The 14,286-nt window shown below is 36.3% G+C and overlaps 1 protein-coding gene across 5 annotated transcripts in view; it reads right to left on the bottom strand.

The window, feature by feature from the left end:
- The window catches only part of SLC2A9 (solute carrier family 2 member 9), a 100,282-nt gene that overhangs the window by 25,310 nt on the left and 60,686 nt on the right, over positions 1-14,286 (bottom strand). For all 5 annotated transcript variants that reach the window (XM_072928007.1, XM_072928006.1, XM_072928008.1 and 2 more), the window contains 3 exons: positions 13,679-13,789; positions 5,140-5,241; positions 2,546-2,621 (listed from right to left, as the gene is read on the bottom strand). In XM_072928007.1, the coding sequence (XP_072784108.1) occupies positions 2,546-2,621; positions 5,140-5,241; positions 13,679-13,789 (289 nt within the window). The remainder of the gene's footprint in view (positions 1-2,545; positions 2,622-5,139; positions 5,242-13,678; positions 13,790-14,286) is intronic.

A 14,286-nucleotide genomic window follows, 5' to 3' on the forward strand; every position in this document is an offset into this window, starting at 1 on the left:
AAAGAATAGATATTAATTTTCTTGGGGAATACCCCTTTTACTACCAGAAAGGTGGGAAAGTTATTCTTGAACTTCAGTCTTGTCTCATTAAACCATCAGAGTGCTACAAAAGAATACCAAAGTGTGAAATTTTCCTACTAAGGGGTGTAATAAAATATCACAGAGAAAGTGACAATAAGAAATATCTGTTTATTCCAGAAAAATCTGTGTTGATTAGTAAAAGTTTACAAGATCACAATAAAGTTGAAAAGGAGGAAGAGGATCAGTTGCTCTGTTTCTGCAAGAGCTAGAGGGTAGCACACAAAGACTAACAAAGGATACATGCATGAAAGGTGGTACATATGTAGTTTTCTTTGCCAAAGAACACTAAAATTCTGCTGTTTCAGACAGAGATTTAACAAATCCACGGGAGACTATGGAAGTGTTAGAAGCTATGCCTCAGAAAGACCCTAAGCTGGAAAAAAAAATTGCCCTGGTTCTCTAAAAATGTCTCACCTACTTGCCCTGTTTGTATTTTGCTCTGGACACTTCCCTACAACCACTGCAATGGAGAAAAAGAGAAGTACAAGCTATTCAGTTTTGATCTTTGTGTAGTAATTAAGGACTCAGTATCCTTGGTAACCTGCTCAACTGCCTAGAATCAAAAAGCTTTTCCTTACAGTCTCTCTGCATCTTCCCTGTTTCCACACTTGCATTCTGCCTCTCGATCACCTCACCAACAGAAGACTGGCTCTGCCATTGCAGCAACCTTCTCATAGGCAGTGGCACCACTCTAGGACCCCAAAGCTGACTCTTCTCAGGATGGACAAATCCAGTTCACCCAGTCCCTTCTCACAGGTCTCCTGACACTGACATGGTGACTCTCCAATGGACTTGTCACTGGCTATTGATGTCTTTCTTGTACAAGGAATGGAGGACAAAACTTGACACAGTAATTGCACTCTATTATTGAGTTGTGCCTTGTGATACAAAAAGCAATGGATGCAAAGTGGATTTCTTGGTAATAATTTCTTTGTTCAGAAAAAAATATATATCCTCACTTATTATTCAATCATCTTAAAATATTGCTAATAATGGAAGTTGCCCAGCTAAAAGGCAGTAAAGTAGTTCAGGTTTCATAAGCTCCTTTAAGGAGAACAGAGAAGTTTCATTGAAGATAAATTGGCCCCATCAAAGTCAGCTACAATATTGCTATTGATTTGCCGAGATATCAGAATATAATTGTTCATAGCTTCTTCTCAACAGCTGAAGACTCAATTACAGAGATGTTCATTAAAAGCAATTCAGTGTTAAGTACTACCCAGATATTCTTGCTATTATCAGATATGACAAATATTTGAACACACAGAGGAAAGGTGGAGAGCCCAGCTATGCAGCTGCTGATACACTATTAGTGTTCTTTGGCTTTAACAGCACTGAGCGCAGTGAAAAACACAACAGAAGCTTTAATTCTAATGAATTTCTGTAGAAGCAAGCAAGAAATCCTGTAAAAAAGCGAGCAAGAAATAGAAAACAAAGCAAGGAAGCAATTTCTAAGAATAGCTGTTTGTCCTGGATGTATCTGCACACACTTTGTTCCAAAGAGATTGTGAATTGTGCACAAATCCTGAGTAACATCAGTAAAGAGAAAGAATCTAAATGAAGAATTCTAGAACCCATTTTGAAGAATGGTGAGGTGAAGAAGAAAAGCTGAGGATTTATCTTCATATGCTGGAAATATAACACATTAAGAACACACTGATTTGCAACTTCTAAAAATTTGTGGAACATATCTTTAATACAGAAAAAACTTCAGTTTGTTTCAACTGAGATTTTAAAAAACCCCAATGGTAGATACTGCAAGTAGATGCACTTAAACCCTCTGAGCCACATAAAACACCAGAAGGGACATTTTAAAGAAGTTTCAAGTCAACATTTGATATTACTAAATTATTTAAAATTCAAGAAAAATTCTAATCCACAGAATTCTTTAGCACCCACCCCCCAGATCTCAGTCTAAGAAACATAAGTCAGTAGTACAGTGGGCTTAGCTGAACCTGAGATTTGTCCTTACAGAAGGACATAGGGATTGCTATTTTTTTTCAGTATTTTCACAGTATTTTGCACAGAAATTAGTGACAAACCCTTTTCCCAGAAACAAGGGTAAAAGAAATATCTTGGTCTTCTCCCCATTTTTCTCTAAACCAGTATATTTTTTTTGTAGCTTTTCAAAAGAATATCGATGGAATTACAGCAGTATTTCATTAGAGTCACATCAAACATCAGCAACTCCTCCCCAAATAAACCACAATCAATCAATTAGACCACTTGAGTGGTGAAGATGTATAAACAGCTGATTAATGTTTAATGTCAAACTCCTTATAAAGAAAAAGAGGCAATAAATAGTGCATAAAAAACCTCCAAAAGCTCAAGGGAACAAAAGCCTTACTTTCTGGTTTACTGCCAAAGTGAAGTTCTGTACAACTGATTTGCTAGCATAATGCCACTGCAAAAATACCTGTTCTCAGATGTACAAAGAAACATGAAAAAATAGATATAGGCTTACCTGGTCCAATGCAGAACGATGCAATGATTGCAAGGATACAAAATATACTGAGGTAAGGAAGCCAATGCACAGTGTTCTGGGTAGATAAAAGACATTCATTTTTAATATATTGAACATATAAAAAATATTTTTAAAAACTTGCAGATAACAGATAGTGTTTTCCATGATTCTTGATCTATTTCAGAGTTTAGTCTGGGGTGCACTGCAGAAATCACTGCATTTCTGTAGCACACAGCATTTCACCTTGTTAGATGATTTCTATTTAAAGGCCTTGGTCTCTGTGAAAACCCTGTAGAGAAACACTAGATAAGCTATGTACCACAGAGTCAGAACTCTAAAAAATCACAACTTCTTGTGGTAAATCTCAAGTCAGCCTGGAACACTGAACACATTCAGGACCTCCATCCACCTCAGGTATTTCAGTCATGTTTAAAAAGAGCATCTAGGATGGCCCATAGAGCTTCAGAGTTCACCAGTCCGAGGCTTGGCTGAAGACTGCACAACAGGCTGACGTAGTAGGACAACCAGGGATCTGAACCTTTGCAAAGCCACAGTCCAGGGCTTTTCAGCTGTAATCTGATTTTGCAGACAAGGAAGGCCATATATGCTATCTTTCCTCTACTTCTAAGTATATTTTTCTCTACTAAGACCTCTATATATTTCAGGAACTTGAAATACGAAGAGCAATTCTTGTGCAGCTTGCAGGATGCTGTTCCTTAATCATGTATGTAAATGATGGATTCAAATTCTAAAAGATAGAAAAACCCACGGGTGTCCATTTCTTTCTCTCCAACAGGTGGAGTTTTACTGCAGCAAAGTGTGAATGATATTTTTATTAGAACTTTGCTATTTTTGAGAAGTTTGTTAACATACATGTAAATGTACTGTCACCACCTTGAGTGACACTGTAAAAATATCCTTGCTAAAGGAAGTAATTATTTTCTCAGTCTTAATGGAAGGCTCCAATTTTCTGATGTTTTCTTCTCTTCTAGTCTGGGTTATTTCCTTAGTTATGTGGAAACCATGTGGAAACCATGGTCTCCTGGATATTAACCAAAAGGGCTGTAGATATATCAAAATTACACAACCTAAGGTTCTTGTCTGGAAGCAAACCAAAGGTCTCTGAGAAAGAGAAGGTGCAAATGTGGAGTAGGTATAAATTTCTCTGAGATTAAGTCTATTTGTACTGTGATCCTTTGTTTAAAGCAAATCAATAATACTTTAAGAGCCTTTTGAAAGGAGGTAAAACTGAAAGGCATTCAGACTTCAGGGATTTTAAATAGCTGAAAGTCCTCACACACCCAATTTGGCTTTAAAAGATCTGGAAGGGAATTTTCACTCGGCATACCAAATATGCAATAGCATCTCTCTTCAGTTGGAGAGCTGTCTTACAGCTGTTCTGGCAGGTGTGTGAAGTAAAGCTTTATTGTGATGTACGTACAGGTAAATCAAATAAAACTGCAGTGGTGTGGCACAGACCTACCAATCTACCTGACCTACTCACTCCCTTCAAACAAGAAACGAAATTTGGAAGTCAGAATAATGGCACCACACAGGAATCAAAACCAGCAGAAAAACACCTTGATGAAACACCACCCAAACCCATGCCATTGCAAATGTCAGTTTTACTTCTCTAAAATCCTTAAGAACATAAACAAACCACATTATTACATAGATGGAAGCCAAACAAGAAAAATCATACAGGGCCAGAGTTTAAACTGATTTAATAAATTGATTATGATAATTTGAAACACCTGGGGAATTGAGTGCTAATAACATCTGATAAGTTAGAACCATATAATCATAGAAACATATAGATTGAAAGAGACCTTTAAAGCTCATCTAGTTCCAATCCCCCTGCAATGAGCAGAGACATCTTCAATCAAATCAGTTTTTTCAGGGCCCTGTCCAACCTAGCCATGAATATTTCCAGAGATAGGCCATCAAACATTTCTCTGGGCAACCTGTTCCAACACTACCACACTCATTGCAAAACACTTCTTCCTTTCCTTATACCTAGCCTAAATTGACACTGGTTTAGTTTAAAATTATTACCCCTTGTCCTATCATAAAAAGCCCAGCTAAAAAGTCTATTCCCATCTTTCTTCTAAGGCCAAAGGTTCTCCAAAGGATAAGTCTTTGTATTGACTATACAAATACCAGAAAAGTAACTTGAAACAAACATCAAACATGGAAATTTTTCACTAAAAAAAATTCCGAACCTAAAGTAGGAATGACATATAAAGGATGAAAGAAACCTCAGAGAGAGTGAATTACAAACCAAGATACACCCACAGAATATGGGTAAACAGTTTATTCAGCTATAGGTAAAACTGTCTTCATAATAGGTCATCATATGCATAAACCTTTGAATTAAGGAGTCTGAATGTGAGAATGTGAGAAAGTCCCTATAGCTTTTTTAATGCAAAACTTTTGAGCAACAGATTCATAAATTAGTGTAAGAGACCTTTCACTCCTCATGACAAACTGATTAAAATGATTGGTTTATGCAGGAATGTTGAGACAAACCAGTAACAAGCATATCTAAAATAGGTAAAAGAGAGAGTAAAAATTTATAGTGATGCCAGTGTTACCTGTAAAGTCAGGGAGACCGTGAGTACTCCAAAGAAGATGATCATCAACCCAAAACCTCCAATGAGGAGAGGCCTGCGCCCAAGCCGTTCAATAACTAAGCCCTGGAAAACAAAAAATGGCATTTGACCCTCTTGAGAAAACACCGAAGGACTTGGATCATGAAATATGTTCTCCAAGTAAACATGAAGATCAAAACAATTTCCACCCACCCATGAGGGTGGATTTTACACTATTCATAAGCTATGACATTCATAATTGTGCTCGCAATTATATTTAAAAAATTTAACATGCTTAAAAAAACAATTCAGCATGATATCCTTATCTGAGACCACTGAAAAATTGTTCATTGTTTGAACAGCTTACAAATATGTACTAAATTTTTATGACAATGTTCTTACAAAACATAATTTTTAAATGTCAGTATGTTGAAGTGAACTTCTTGCTCTTGCATTTTGAGTTTCCTAATTTCAACATGTCCCTGAATTTAAGCTTAAAACTTAGAATTTGAGATTTAAATCTTTTTAGCATAAATTAAATCTTAATTTAACCAAAATTTATTTTAAATTTATTTTCTTCTCAAATATAGAATAAGCATTTAATTGTTATTTTGGATAATTGATGTAATTAGAATATCCAAACAAAAGAAATTCATGCAGCAGAAAACTTTGCTCAGGCACATGATTTTAACACTGATACTAGTGCAGTTACACCCCTTTTAAATTTATATTTAACATCTGAATATAAATCACAAAATATGAATATTTATCTGCTAGAGGAAAACACAATGAAGAATTTCTTAAAAAGCTGTAACTTGAAACTCTGCTAGTCTGACTCATTGAAATAGGCTAGTACGTATTTTGTCATAACAGCTGATGTACTTTTCATGTTGGTAACTACTAAAATTACTAATTACACTTGGCTTACTTATAAGAAAAATAAGAGGATTTTATGAAGATTAAAATGTACCACTTCAAATAAGTTGAAGTCAGAATCACTAAACTGTTTGCCATATCATTATTTATGGGCGACTGAATGCCATCTTCTGCACATCTTTTGAGGAAAAAATAAAATGGGCAACTAAAATGAAATCTGGAGTAATACCCTTAATTCTGGGAAACAACACACATCACTCCACTGCGAGCATCTAGAAGAGATGTGTTCAAGCAAAGTACAGAGACACCCACGGATGAAATGCCTTGAGATGCAAGTGCTTCTCCCTCAGTCTGGAGTTCAGCAGTGGATTTTGGGGCAGGCTTGTCTGTCCTAAACACATGTTGATGTTTCACCCTGAGCTGGACTTCCCAACCAGAGATATGCTCTGTGGTGCTGCAGATCACTGACAGCAGCTCTGTGGCAAGATTTTTAATTCTTTATTGCTTTAAATGGTGAAATATAATAATTTGGACAATTCCCACAGCTTCCATAATAGAATTATGGAATATTAAAAAGACCTACACTGATATTAATAACATCTTATGAAGTCCAAATATTTCAAAACTGCAACTGCTTCACTGTCAAAACCTCTACAAGATGGCAGCTATTTCCCATTATGATTAATAAATCCATTTTGCAAGCACACATGACCATACAGACTCTGAACCAAAAGACAACTTTAATGGCTTTGAGGGCTAAAAAATTATTTGATAGGTCTGTAAGACCCATCTTCTGCAATTTTTGCAAGAGACTTCTGCAGCAGATGTTTTATATGTAATTTGGAGTGGATTATATGTTCAGCAATAAATGTTGCACATGTAATTTGACATACTGTGCAATTTCTCTTCTTTTTTTTCAGTGCTGGACTGATGGTAATGATCAATAAATGTTGGTGTTACAGAGCTGGGGGATTTTGTATTAAAACTGGATCAGGGATGATGCTTCTCTTAGAGGAAAAAGTTCATAGATGCCTCTCATACAAAACACGGGAAAAATGTGATATATTTTTCACTTTTAAAACTCAAAGCAAAACAAATTCCAGTAAGGAAGGACAGTCTGGATTTGCACTTCCATAACAGCAAATTTTCCTGGTGAAAGCAATGCTGGTTTTGAGGTTGTAAACAGACAACAACTTCATTTTTTAGTTATGATTTAGTTATGATTATACAAATCCAAACTTGTTCACTTGCAAAACCCACTAAGATACTTATGACTCACAAGAAGTGGAAGATGATTCACCAGTTTCTAAGTATTTATAGTTCTGAATGCTCCACTGCTATGTACTGGTAACTGTTACCTATTGAAGATCTATAGCAAATCAAAAATACACTGTACAGTAGAATAAATGAAATAACAAGACATCCAGTGCATGCTCAAGTACAGACAACAGAAGAACATTAGAGCAGTTTTCTGTGGTAATACCTGAGTTATGTGCCAGGCTGTGTAGGTTGATACTTGTTTCTGTGTGATCATAAACATGTGTTTGTAGAAACCTATACACAGTCATGATGGTTAACACAGCTGAAATTACTGAAAATGTGTAAAAAATATTGAAACCAAAATTCTCACAACACAAATGTTTCTTATAAAAAGACAACTGACATACAAACTGCATTAACAGTTCACACAACTTACTTCTGTCTGTCAGGAAACACTTGTGAATAAAGTTAAAGAAGCAAATGTCAACCTTTTCACTTGAGTCAGCTGCAGACACCAGGGCTGACATAATGAAAGCAAAGTGCATTAAAATAGATCAGACAAGCTTCCTTGGATAAAATGAATGTGCAAGCAAGTCCTGCACTCCAAACAGGAGGTTGCTGCTTACTATTCCCTACTTATATCCTGGCCCTAAACTGTACTAAGCAAACCCTGTCAGGTTTTCTTGATATGTCAGCTCTGTAAAGAAGTTTGCTCTATAAGTTAATGTCAAGAATAGCCACACTTTCTTTCTCATGTATTTTGGATAAAGGTCTGAGTAAGACTCTATGACTAGACTCAGACTTAACACAGCAAATTAATACTTGTGTTATTTCCATTTTAAATATCAGGGTTAAAATGGATAACCTCATTTATATTAATCTATGACACAATGTGTAATATCTTGTACCCAGGAAAAGGAGAGGAACAGCAGACTGAGAATTATAAATTGGGGTTTTTGATTCATACTTTGATGTATATCCATTAGTCTAAAATGAATTATTCATTTTAAAACAAAAAAAGGGACTATTGTATTAAGTACCTAAGCTGGAATTTAGAGCCTGGCATCAACTTTGACCATATAAGCACAAGCTTGAATAAATGTCTGTCTGCAAGGTTCTCACATCAATTTTCCCGTATTTGTATAAAAGCCATGGCAGGACTTTATACAACTTCTGCAGGTACCTGTCTAAAGATTACTCTCAGTAAAACATGGAATTGATCCCTACATTTCTAAGCTCAGTCTGAAGTATTTTGCAGTGAGGCATCCTTAACCAGCTTCACTTGGCTGTGAAATTTTCTGTTTACTAAAGATGCTCTCCATACTCAACACCTGCCAAGACCAGCACAGCCAAGACATTGCCCATGCAAGGACTTATCTTAGCCAGCCACTTTTGCCCCAGCAGTGCTTGACAATAGCCCCAGGGCAGCCCAAGAGCACTCATTTCTTTATTCCTATTCCGTCCCTTCAGTAAACTGTAGATATTTCTGAAGAAAAGCTCCTTCTAGTGATGATTCAGTTGTTAAAAGTGTTAAGATATCAAGTTTATGCTATAAAAGCCAGACTAGACTTCAACCTTGATCTGTGACAACTTATTGTGGCTGATACTTTATTTTCTAATGATGGTATTTGAATGACCTGATGCAGATCATCCTGAACAGACTGATAAAAGGATTACTCAAACCCAATGCTTTTAATCCTCAGCAGCAGGAGATACATCTTGAAAACTTTCAGTTTCTGAATATATCCTACAAAAGAATTTGTACTACCCAAATGCAGCCTTTAACCATGTACGCTTTGGGTCTTAGGAGTGGTGATGTAAGGCAGACCTTCATGATGAGGCTTTTTCTTCTGGAAGGCACTACAAATTTACTTCAACACATGTAGACCTCATCTATTCAAAAGTCCATGTGTATTAAAGCAATTAAAAAAGAATAATGTCTTTACCTGAAAGCAATCCTGCTGATCACTGGCTCACTAAGGCAGTGTGCATTAACACAGTCTCTCTCTGCAGCCCAGCCTGCAGAGAAAATAAGCCCAAATGCCTCTGGCCTTTGACAAACACCATGATCTGAGGTGCTGCTTGCCCAATCTCTTTTCTACTGCTGTCTCTATCTAGCCTACTACAGACCAAGGTATCACCTTCAAATTCTGGTAATCTTTGAGCAACAGCTTGTCAGGTGAGGGGAGAAAAAGGGGGAGATGTCATGTTTGCCCCATTCTTGCCCTCTCTACTTAGATCCTACTGGGGATTATTGGTATGTGAAGACTGATTCTGACTTAGTGTAAGCAATGTCACATGGGACTGCATTATAAGACTTACAAAAATTCAGGTTCTAAGAGAACTTCCTAGGAACCTTCGAGATTCTAGTATTTTTCACCTCATTTTTTTCACTTGCTAAGACTGGCTGTTACTTGAACATATCTCTTTCTTTTCTGACCATAGTGGACCCAGAGTTTTAGTGGCAATATCTTGCATCATCCTGTGGAAATCATGAAGGAAATATGTTGGAGATGAGAACACCTATGAAAGTGTCTGGAATACCCTTTAGTTGAGATGTGCCATGCCCTGAGGAGGGAATACTTCCTTCTATATTGAGATCTATTAACAGTAAAAGAAACAAAAAACAAGTCGAAGGGCCCTTTCTCATGACATCCTAGAGCAGATTAAAATCATCTTGCTAAAGAAGGCTGACTTCAGCAAGGCCGTCCCTGACTTCTGTGTGATGCTGCAAAGGATTTCCTACATTCTTTTATGGCCTAGTACTGCAATGTATTTTAACTCATTCCAGGCTTCAACAGTTTGTCTCTGTCATAGGCTTTTAGTAACACCTTCATGCATCATCCTATGGGAAATACTTAGGCCACAGTCTTCTCAATATAGTCACATCTAGACTCTTTCTGTGAATATTATAAGAAAACCAAATTTGGTGCCACAGATGGCAAAATTGGATGTGGGATGCTTCATTTGAATAACATTCTCTTTTATTCTATGCTGGCTTCATGGAGGAGGGAAGGAATCTTTTCAGACATTTCCTTCTGTCTCCCTTTCAATTCACCCTGTTGCTGTGCTAAAAAAAGGCACTGGAAAATTGCTCTCTTTACCCACTAAGAGTAAGACAACAACTAAAATTAACCTGAATTACTAAAAATTAGAAAACAGCAACAGTAATCCATCTTACTGAAGAATAACAAAGTTTGTGGTAAGCCACTTTATAAGTTATAGAAGAGATTTCTGTTCTATAAACACAGGGAATTATTTAGATGTATTCCATCCTGATTCAAAGAATTACATCAGGTTAGGTAATTTACTTCTGTAACAAGTGGTAAATCTATTCAGTATTTCATTCCAGAGGATACAAAACTTCATAAACAAACTGAAAATAGTAATTGTCTAACCAGTCCTCTAAATCAAATCAGTGTTAAGTACAATGGGTGGGATTCTCTATCATTAACCAAAAAATATACGGAAAATTTATATTTTCTCCCTAGAGAGAAGCCAGGGCATCAGGTATGCAATGCTATACATATTTCATGAAGTAAATTAGGAAGTGTCGGTGTAAGCAGAAGTTGCAGCCAATTATGTGAATGAAAAGAAAATTATGATTAATGTCTCATCTTTCAATGTCTTTCAATGTTTATATGGCTTTTGCTAGGAAGGAAGAGGGATTAAACTGTAGGAAAATCATGCTACAAGAGGGCATATCGAGGGATCTGAAGCAATACAGAGCTATGAAAAGGATGGAATATTAATTGTCTTTCCTCATGGACCACATCAACATTATTACTGTTGTGCTGTTGCTCCCAAGAGATGCATTAAAGGGAGACTTTCAAAGTTTTTCACAGTTTCAGCATTTTACCTCTTAAATATTGTGTTGCTTCTCCATGAAATACATTTCTCTTTCACTGTTTTCCTTTGACATTCATAAGGGTCTCATCAATACCCAAGTATTCTTACTGAGGTTCAATCTCATGACAACCTAATTTATGCATAATGATCAGAGATGATACATGATTTCTAGTGGACATTTCTAATTACTATTTCATTCAAGAGGACAGAAAGGATACCTCTATAACTGATTACCTTTACTGATTTATTGTGAGTAAAATCCAGTTTCTGCTAGCAAATGCAAGAGATTAAAAAATACCATGAAAATTGAGTTCTCTTCTTGTTTTCTTCTGTTTCTTCCCTGAGTAGTATAAAAGGCATGCACCTGATTTAACATTTAAGGCTGTGAAAGAGATTTTTTTTAAAATGTCAAAAGGAAATATTGGGAGAGGTTTGGAGTGGGAGGAATACCCTGTCCTCAGTGCTAGGCATGAAAACTTGATGGGAGCTTACTCAAATAAAGTAGCTGCAAAATCTTTAATGGAAAAACTAAATTCATGCTATTGTTCCTTTAAACAACAGAAATGAAACATTTATGAAGATTAAGGAAATAAAATTCAGGGTAAAAAGCAACGTGTCTTGAACTGAGAAATTGGAAGGGACCAGGTATATTGGTACGTCAGCATTTCCCGAGGGACCACAGGGATCACTGACAGAAAAAATATTGTAAAAACCTCCTCTTGAGTGCAGAAAATTAAAACACATAGCAGGAGCCAAAGCACACCCATCCACCTCATTATGTATGAAGAGTGTGCTCTGAAGAAGCCCCACAATCTGACAGCACAGAAGGAATTGAAAAATAACAGACTCTATTTATAGAATGGCTTTAATATCATGGAATCACCTCCATGTAATTATCATCTGTTTTCACATAAAAGAGGTGTATTCTTCACTTAAATCAGTGGTAGAATTATCATTATTATTTTTCCATATATCTTAAACAAAGAACAACGTATGCAGTATCACAAAGAAACTGTAAGAGGTAGGCACTTTCATATGTCTCTATTTCTACCTATTAAAATGAATCCTAAAATAAAAGTCTCTTTAATAAAAAAAAAAAATTAGTGAAAAACAGATTTGTGGAAATTCACAAGCATCAGAAGGCTATTTGTGACCCTGTAGAGTCCTTATGTCCTAGACTATAAGAAAACATACATGATAGCGGGATTTGGTTTAATATTTTGTAGGTCACAAGAAGTTACTCTGCCACTGAAAAGGACTCTTATTCCAAAACCATTCTTCTGACATTTAAAAATGCTTGCTACTTTGTGTTCAGTATTGTTCAAGTGGAGTTGGTATGGAATATATGAAGAAAAAATTCTAACATAGAAAGGATTACTGGCTTGTTTGCAGCTTTCCATTCCAAAGACTTGTCCCATTGCTTCTTATCTATTGCAGTGTAAACATATGTATTTCCTTTAGCAATTAATTGTGTAATCACCTACTAAAACTTTAAGTTTTAGGTAGCTCTTTTAGTGTATTTTTTCCCTAGTCCTGTGCACGGTTGATTTTTTCTATTAACATCTCTCTCTACATTCAGAGCAGAGCAGAGGACCTGCTCTGGAGCTCATGAATTAGGAAAGAATGCCTGTTTGTCCTGAGTAAGGCAGCAGAATTGAACCCCACATGGGATTCCCTTGTTGTAGCGGCTGGTGTGGTATTCACATGCCCTCTGAACAGGGAGAGACTTGGCTTTCTCAGGATTTCTCCTGAGAGAAGCAGAGAAAAGAGAATCAAAACAATTCTTATCTCATTTACTGCTCCTGTTTGTGCCCATGTGGAATGTCGTATGGAGATTCCTTACTCAAGGTGGTTGCTTGATTGGATTCTGGTGATGGTTGTTTAGATTAATTGATTATTATTAATAACATAATTGGTTATTAATAATAATTATTAGTATAATATAATAAAGCTATAATATAATATAGTATAATAAAATAATTAATTAGCCTTCTAAAAGCATTAGAATTCAAACATCATTCTTCCCACATCAAACATCCCAACACTGACAGGCTTGCTTTACTGTTCCACCTCCCTGGGTGCTGTTTCTGCCAGCCCCACTGAACACCTGTAGCTGTGCTGTGCCTAAACCTTCTCCAAACAGCACCGCAGCTGCCAGCAGGCACACGAGAAAACTGAGATGTGAATAAACTGCTACCAGGTAAGGTTGTTCTACCAGGTGAACCAATTTATGAGTCACCAGTTAATATATTTTGTCCCTTGCTGTTTCTGCCTTCTTCTTCTTCATACATACAAAGCACTGCAGGACATAACAACTTTTTCTGTTCCTTTTATGGATCTAAAATTAATGAGCATTTAAAAAAAATATTCCAAGAAAAAAAAAACAACTTGATTTAGGATTAAAATTAGAAATAATGTTTTGAATTTCATTATCAACCATCACACTTAATAAACCTCCTATTCTTTTTTTATTTTAAGCTGTATAAGAAAATAAAATCTAATAATAGATTAGATAGAAATATCAAGCATGCTAATGGATTTTTATAACCATACTTACAGAAAAAACAGCAGCCAGAGTCTCAACACCACCAGTACTTAGTGTAACATAAGGGATTGTTTCATGCTTGATCCCAGATTCACTAAAGATGTTGTTTGTGTAGTACCAGATCTGTATCAGAGAAAATAAAATGAGTTATTTCTCATTATAGGTTGAAATAAAATATATTGGTATTCAGTTCAACCATCTAATCTGCTTCAGGCTAGACTTGTTAAAACTCTGAGCAGTCCCAGGTCACCGAGAGCCGAACAGGACAACAGATGCAGGGCAAGTGCAAATTCCAGGTGGATTAGGCACACCACTGCTGTAGTTCCACTTGCAGACCCAGGCAGAATTACAAACAGCTTCAACTCAATTTAGCTTAAATCACTTTAGGAGTAAATTGAAGAAACTCACTTTATGCTTGAACAACAGGATACAAGTAGGCTTTGTGTGGCTTACAAAGCAAGCTCCTGTAACTTTATGGAATACTTCAATAGCATGTAACAACAGAGGAGAGAACAGGAGAGAGATGTTGTGAGGCACTGAAGAAGTTGATCATTTTTGGACAGAAGGAGTGAGGTGTTATTTCTGCTTTACCCTTACTGGAGTCAAGCCATCCCCCCAGT

Source organism: Taeniopygia guttata, chromosome 4 (genome assembly GCF_048771995.1).
Source record: "Taeniopygia guttata chromosome 4, bTaeGut7.mat, whole genome shotgun sequence".
Classification (NCBI taxonomy): Eukaryota; Metazoa; Chordata; class Aves; order Passeriformes; family Estrildidae; genus Taeniopygia; species Taeniopygia guttata.